This window comes from Ceratina calcarata, unplaced genomic scaffold, assembly GCF_001652005.2.
Source record: "Ceratina calcarata isolate Rehan_Ccalc_2016 unplaced genomic scaffold, ASM165200v1 scaffold1174, whole genome shotgun sequence".
Taxonomy (NCBI): domain Eukaryota; kingdom Metazoa; phylum Arthropoda; class Insecta; order Hymenoptera; family Apidae; genus Ceratina; species Ceratina calcarata.
Genome location: NW_017132698.1, coordinates 2,144 through 9,363, shown reverse-complemented (window position 1 = coordinate 9,363; position 7,220 = coordinate 2,144). Strand labels below are relative to the sequence as shown.

General features: G+C 33.2%; 2 protein-coding genes across 2 annotated transcripts in view; both read left to right on the top strand.

The window, feature by feature from the left end:
* Positions 1-124: 124 nt before the first annotated feature.
* LOC108624747 (transcription factor IIFalpha) lies at positions 125-2,331 on the top strand. Its single transcript, XM_018024233.2, has 6 exons — positions 125-219; positions 291-662; positions 732-1,051; positions 1,182-1,471; positions 1,545-1,879; positions 1,979-2,331. The coding sequence occupies exons 2-6, from the start codon at positions 316-318 to the stop codon at positions 2,190-2,192; spliced, it is 1,506 nt and encodes a 501-aa protein (XP_017879722.1). The 5' UTR covers positions 125-219; positions 291-315; the 3' UTR covers positions 2,193-2,331.
* Positions 2,332-2,548: 217 nt separating this feature from the next.
* LKRSDH (lysine ketoglutarate reductase/saccharopine dehydrogenase) overlaps positions 2,549-7,220 on the top strand; it is a 6,809-nt gene continuing 2,137 nt past the window's right edge. Inside the window, exons 1-7 of the mRNA XM_018024207.2 lie at positions 2,549-2,818; positions 2,905-3,387; positions 4,595-4,820; positions 5,393-5,720; positions 5,909-6,272; positions 6,442-6,764; positions 6,953-7,202. Of these exons, the coding sequence (XP_017879696.2) occupies positions 2,732-2,818; positions 2,905-3,387; positions 4,595-4,820; positions 5,393-5,720; positions 5,909-6,272; positions 6,442-6,764; positions 6,953-7,202 (2,061 nt within the window). The 5' untranslated portion in view covers positions 2,549-2,731. The remainder of the gene's footprint in view (positions 2,819-2,904; positions 3,388-4,594; positions 4,821-5,392; positions 5,721-5,908; positions 6,273-6,441; positions 6,765-6,952; positions 7,203-7,220) is intronic.

Below are 7,220 nucleotides of genomic sequence, written 5' to 3'. Positions count from 1 at the left end.
ATTCTAAAATTTATATAAACCATAAATGGATAATAAACAAGGCATCTCATACATGTTTCTTGTTTATTATTCGACCTGATCGAAAGTAGTTAAAATATGTTATAGTTCTTCGAAGTTTTTATATTTATGAATATGTTGATATAGATATATTGAAATTAAATTTACATTTTAGGTTTCAGTTGCACCTTCTGTACAGGAATTTAGTATCCGAGTACCAAAGTATGTAGTTTTTTAACATAGTTACATACATATTAAAAGTTAGTATTATTATGTAAAATATTGGATTTCAGGAATAACAAGAAAAAGCATAATGTAATGCGTTTTAACGCAACATTAAACGTAGATTTTTCAAAGTGGACACAAGTGAAAATGGAACGGGAAAATAATATGAAGGAATATAAAGGAATAGAAGAGGAAATGCCAAAATTTGGTGCAGGATCAGAATTTGGGCGAGACGCGAGAGAAGAAGCTAGACGAAAAAAATTTGGTATTACAAGCAGAAAGTACAAACCAGAAGATCAGCCATGGATCTTAAAATCCGGTGGAAAGACTGGAAAAAAATTTAAAGGCATTAGGGAAGGTGGTGTAAGTGAAAATGCTGCGTATTACGTTTTTACACATGCCGCTGATGGAGCTATAGAAGCTTTTCCTCTGCACGAATGGTACAGTCATACAACTTTTCGAAAATTTAATTATATTTTTGAAATAATATTAATACTTAAATTATTTAGGTATAATTTTCAACCAATCCAGAGATATAAAGCACTGAGTGCAGAAGAAGCCGAACAGGAGTTTAGCCGTAGGAATAAAGTAATGAATTATTTTTCACTGATGTTGCGTAAGAGGCTTAGAAATGATGAAGAAGGTGCAGATGACGAGGAGTTAATAGATGGTGGAAAAGGAAAGAAACCTACTAAAAAGGAGAAAGATTTAAAAATATCCGAAATGGATGAATGGATGGACACCGACGATGATGACTCGGGTAGTGACGAGGAAGAAGCTAAAAAGAGTTCTGAGGAAGAGGATAGTAAGAAAAAGAAGAAAGGCAAAGGTACATGCTATATTTAATACTTAAAAATTAGGTTCTGTAATACTTAAAAAGAAATTCCAATATTGTAGATTGAATTACGCCTGTATACAATTGTTCACGTTGTAGCATATAAATATAAAGATTTTATTAGTTGAGGTTGCGAAAAAGAAGAAGAAGAAGAAGAACGCTTCAGATGATGAAGCATTTGAAGAAAGCGATGATGGAGATGAAGAGGGAAGAGAATGTGATTATATTTCTGATTCTTCTGACTCTGAATCAGAACTAGAACAACAAAAGGAAATTAAGTCAGTTGCAGAAGAGGATGCTCTAAGAAAACTGCTTGCTTCTGATGAAGAAGACGAAGATGAAGAAGAGGCAGATAAAAAGGATGGTGATGAGGATAAAGAAGAAGATGATGAACATAAAGATAAGGATGACAAAGTAAGATAAACTTGTTCAAATTAACAATATATGCGTTCCAATCAAAATATTATTTGTCTTTTGACTCTTTCAGGATAAAGACAAGACCAATAAAGATGCAGATAAAAAGAAAGATAAGAAAAAGAAGAAAAAACAATCTAAGAAGAAAGATTCCAAGAAGCTTGCACCGGGAAAAGAATCTTCTAGCGATTTTTCTAGTGATTCTGATTCAGAATCCGATACAGTAAAAGAGAAAGATAACAAAAAATCTAATAGTGCGCATAGCTCAAGATCTGCAACGCCTACAGCTGGGATATCAGATTCTTTAAAGAGGAAGCAAGCGGGGTCGCCAGATATATCGCAAGCAAAGAAATTGAAATTGGACAACTTTAATTTAGTGCCAGTAACTTCTTATATTCCAGGAGCCAGGTATATTTCGTTAAATAATAATATATCGTATACGTTGTGTATGTAAACACGTAAGTAGAATTTCATTTATATAAAATAAATGTTTCTATTATGTTACAGTGAATCTGGTATAACGGAAGATGCAGTCAGACGTTATCTTATGCGTAAACCGATGACAACAACGGAATTATTGCAAAAGTTTAAGTCAAAGAAAACCGGTCTTACTTCTGAACAGTTAGTAAATGTAATGACACAGATACTGAAAAAAATCAATCCCACCAAACAAACAATAAAAAATAAAATGTATCTATCTATTAAAACCCAATCTAATTGATATTTGCTAATTTGTTTTTATAGCATAGCATAATTACTTTAACACTATGTAACATGTACATGTAATGCGTGAAAAAATACTTTGTACAGTGACAAACAGAAAAATAAATAAATAAATTAATTAAAATTTATTTTCATTACATAACGTATTCTTTCTTCCTTAATCCAATATAATATAGGTGTAAAATATTAGAAAGTTTAAATTCTATGCTTTGTTAGATATATGTGTGGTAAATTATAATAATTTTTATTGTATAAAATTTTTGCCAATATGAGTTAATTATATTGGTAAAAATCGAATGGTTAAAAAAAGTCAAGTCGTATTGATAAAGACTTGACTTTGAGTTTATCAATGATTTACTAAATTCTCCATTGACCTCGCTGACCTATGTAATATCAAGACAGTAATATATGTGCAAAATCATTTATAATACACGTTACCACGTTACATTGCAGTGCCTCTGCTGTTTTACATGTTATTAAATCAGTGAAATCTAAGTACTGTGTGTTTAGAGTTTTAAATGATTGCATAGAGAAATTATGAGGCTTTTACAATTATCCAAGTGCGAATTCAGCGTGAATTTGTTAATGATTCGTATCCATAAGCCTTCAACACGTTATATGAATGTAAGAGACAGGCAAGAATACGTAAATGCGTATTACTAACGATTAATAATAGTGTATGTATAAGGTTTAGCTAAATATTTTTACAGACCTTAAAAGGTAAAATAATAGCGATTAGAAGAGAGGATCAGTCAGTATGGGAAAGAAGAGCTCCCTTGGCACCTGCGAATGTTCGACAATTAATTAGAGCAGGGGTAAAAGTAATTGTGCAACCCAGTAATAGAAGAGCTTATCCTGCACAATCCTATCAAGCTGCTGGTGCTGTATTACAAGAGGACATTAGTTCTGCCTCTGTTATTTTCGGAGTGAAGCAAGTTCCTGTGGATCAACTTATATCCAATAAAACTTATTGTTTCTTCTCTCATACTATCAAGGCGCAAGAAACCAACATGCCTCTATTAGATGCTCTTCTTGAAAAGAATATACGTTTGTTAGATTATGAAAAATTAACGGACAATAATGGACAAAGAGTAGTCGCTTTTGGTAAATATGCTGGTGTAGCTGGCATGGTAAACATATTACATGGACTCGGACTGAGATTGCTTGCATTAGGACACCATACGCCGTTCATGGTAAGATAAATATATGCTAGTATTATTCTCTAATATCTAAATGAATGATAATGAGAATGATAAAACACTTTTTATACATCATCCTTCTTTAAAAACTACAGTTGCATATTAATTATAGTGTCCTCTCGGTCACTGTGAGTATAAGTGAAATACAAATGCTTATAAAGATATAAAGAAATTAACATTACAAAGAGATAGGAAAAGATTTTTGAAAGGAAGAAAAGTAAAGAAAAAAGAAACTTCCTGGAAAATATAAGTTATACTTTAAAGTTTAGAATAGATTGAAGGAGTCAATTCCGAGATTACCTTAATGTTAAACTAAGAATTATAAATAGTTTAATTGAATGATTTGAAGTCAATTAATTAGATCATTCGATTAAAAGCCGCTTAATCAAAAGCTCTGTGGTTTTGGCGTACTGAATAATTCATTATAACTTTACCGGCTAGGTTTCTGACTTCCGTTTCCGGTCCCAGGTTCTTGTGCGCTGAACGTTTTATATACGCAGGCGTAGAATCTATGCTGATGCTATTTGCTGGATCCATGCTTCGCATGTGTTCATGGTCATGTTGCACCTGTAGCCCCTACAGCCGGGGATGAGATATAGCAACTTTCGTAAAACTACAAGCTTGCTGTCCCTTACATCTGCAACAAAAAAGGTTGCGATGACGTACTGTCAACTCAGTTTTTTTCTTTTGAGCTATCCAATTATACATGGAATTCCAGTTGTCAAATTTTTCATAAAATATTCGCACAAAAATTGAAACATTAAGATTGTACCAATTATGTACAAATTAATTAAAATTAAAGATGTAAAGGGCAGCAACAACAACACCACTAATTTACGAGTATTACTGTCTCGCCCCCAGCTATACATACATATTTATGTGTTTCACCTGCGCGCGTGGATTTATCTTTGGCACTCTCTCGAGATAGATATAACTACACAAATATTTATTAACATGTCAAGAAGAAATAAATTCCCGAAATTTCAATTCATTCATTTCCTTCCCTCTGTTCCTAAAAATTTCAATTCATCATGTTGAATTGGTCATACCGTACTTTATCCAACGTATGCATTTACCCTAAGGGCTTATTGAGTATTCATTGAGAGAATGCTGTACTATATCTATATGAAAATTAGTTTAAAATGGAATTATAATATATTCAAGATAAAAGGATTAAATCATAATTCTTTATTTCAATCAGCACATTGGACCAGCGCACAATTATAGAGACTCCGCTATGGCACGGCAAGCTATACGTGATGTAGGATATGAAATAGCGTTAGGTGCCATGCCAAAATCAATCGGACCCTTGACATTCATTTTCACTGGTAGCGGAAATGTTAGTCAAGGCGGTCAAGAAGTTTTTCAAGAGCTTCCGCATGAATACGTACCACCTGAAATGCTAAAGAAAGTTGCCGAACACGGCGGTAAATTTTATGTTTATTTATTATAAACCTATGGAATATTCAATTTGTTATTCTTATTGTTCGTTGCTTAAGACAATTTTCTGCGTGCCATAATTTTAACCCAAGGATCCGAAAGTTCGATATAAATTATAAGTCTCTAGAGCATTGCACATAGTTAAAAAATTGTTTTCGTATTTTCTTTTTCACTTCATTCTTTGAAAAGTTTAAGTGCTCTCTTTGCACTGAATGTTTTGAATCCTGGATATGCATATGTATAGTATTCCCTTGCGTCTTATATGATAGCATTTTACATTTCGAAGTAAAACGTATTTAAATGAAAAAAGATTATTGTATTTGGTTGAGAACTCCTTGTCAGAGATATTTCTTAAATAAAGGGGAAGAATTTGTTTTGATTTGAGGTCGTGAACCCTGAATGAGATTCGATTTTCTTATCGACATTCTTTTAAAACGTCATACAAACTTTCGGTTTTTACAATCTTGCCAGACTTCATTAATCTTGTCACAGTTTGTATTTAACGGATATTTTCGTTAATGTTTCAATGAAAATTTAAATTAACAAAAACTTGTTTTAGATATAACAAAAATATACGGATGCGAGGTAAGACGAAGGCATCATCTAGAAAGAAAAGAAGGAGGTGGTTTTGATTCTGACGAGTGTGACAAGCATCCTGAGAGATACCTTTCCACTTTCAGCAAAAAAATTGCACCGTATGCATCAGTGATAATTAATGGAATATATTGGGCTGTTGATTCGCCTAAATTATTAACAATACCAGACGCAAAATATTTATTAAGGCCAGCTTACACTCCTTGGCTATCAGTAAGCGTCGGTGCTCCTGCTCTACCTCACAGGATGTTAGCGATTTGTGACATATCAGCAGATCCTGGAGGTAGCATCGAGTAAGATTCAAATCGTTATGCAAAAATAATAATTTAAATAATTCCACAGCTACGTGAGAATTTTAACAGATTTACCAACACTATCCGTGGAGATATTTTTACGACAAACGATTGCTTAGACTATAGCTATATAAAAATATTAATAAAAATTAACATTAATTTGAATCCTTTTTTCACAATTCCGATAGGTTCATGAATGAATGCACAACAATTGACACACCATTCTGTTTATATGATGCCGACCGTAACAAGGATACTAAGTCTTTTAAAGGCCCCGGAGTGTTAGTTTGTTCAATTGACAATATGCCAACTCAATTACCGAAAGAATCCACTGATTTCTTTGGCAATCTTTTATATCCTTATGCGTTGGATATTATTCGCTCGGATGCAAAACTGTCACTGGAAGAACATAATTTTAGTCCAGCAGTACACGGTGCAATAATAGTATCGAACGGTCGGTTAACTCCTAATTTCGAATATATTCAAGAGTTGAGACTACTAAATCAGCGCTGTAAACACAAAGCAGATAATCGAGAACCACAAAGTAAAACGGTACGAAATCGTCCAAGTCTTTTTTTGAATTTGAGCATCTCTTTTTAAATTTAATCATTCTCTGATTAAGAGACAAAATTTGGGACATCTCCTGAGACGCATCTTGCTATGCCATGCGTTAGACAATTTTGATAACACGATTATTTATGTATATTTCTTTCGTAAATAGGTCGTCGTCTTAGGTGCAGGACATGTCTCCGCTCCTTTGGTTGAATATTTACACAGAGACACTAATATACATTTAATTGTTGCATCCCAATTTAAAGAAGAGGCAGACGTGTTAGCCAATAAATTTCCTGGTGTAGAGCCAGTTTTACTAGATGTAATCGAACGACCTGATACGTTACATGACATTGTAGAATCTGCCGATGTGGTAGTTTCGCTGTTACCTTACTCTCTACATCACGTAATTGCAAATGTATGCATAAATGCTAAAACACACTTAGTAACTGCAAGTTATACGAATGAAGACGTTAAAGCTTTGCACGAAGAGTAAGTATTAATTTTCTGTTTAATTTAAGAAGTGTTCCGTAATATGTTTTACGCGCGCGTTAATATGTACACGTCTAATTTATTCTTTATTACTAATTTATCATATATTTATTACACTATTTTTGTATAAACAAATTATGATTATTACAACCAAGTATATGATTAACTGCTGATTTTAATATTATTAGAGCAAAAGCAGCAGAAGTGACTATACTTAATGAGGTAGGATTAGATCCCGGCATAGACCACTTATTGGCTTTAGAATGTTTCGATAATGTTAAGCAAGCTGGTGGGAAAATTGAGTCTTTCATATCTTGGTGCGGCGGTTTACCTGCGCCAGAATGTTCTTCTAATCCTTTACGATACAAGTTTAGCTGGTCACCACGCGGTGTGCTATTAAATACTTTGGCATCAGCGAAATACTATCACGACCAACAAGTAAGTTCATGAATAAAC

What these genes read in the sequence shown, in the direction of transcription:
- LOC108624747 (XM_018024233.2), top strand. Translation starts at nt 316, where the DNA reads ATGCGTTTTAACGCAACATTAAACGTAGATTTTTCAAAGTGGACACAA. An exon ending in ATAAAGATAAGGATGACAAA is followed by an intron (nt 1,472 to 1,544) that starts GTAAGATAAACT and finishes TGACTCTTTCAG; the next exon opens with GATAAAGACAAGACCAATAA. An exon ending in TCTTATATTCCAGGAGCCAG is followed by an intron (nt 1,880 to 1,978) that starts GTATATTTCGTT and finishes ATTATGTTACAG; the next exon opens with TGAATCTGGTATAACGGAAG.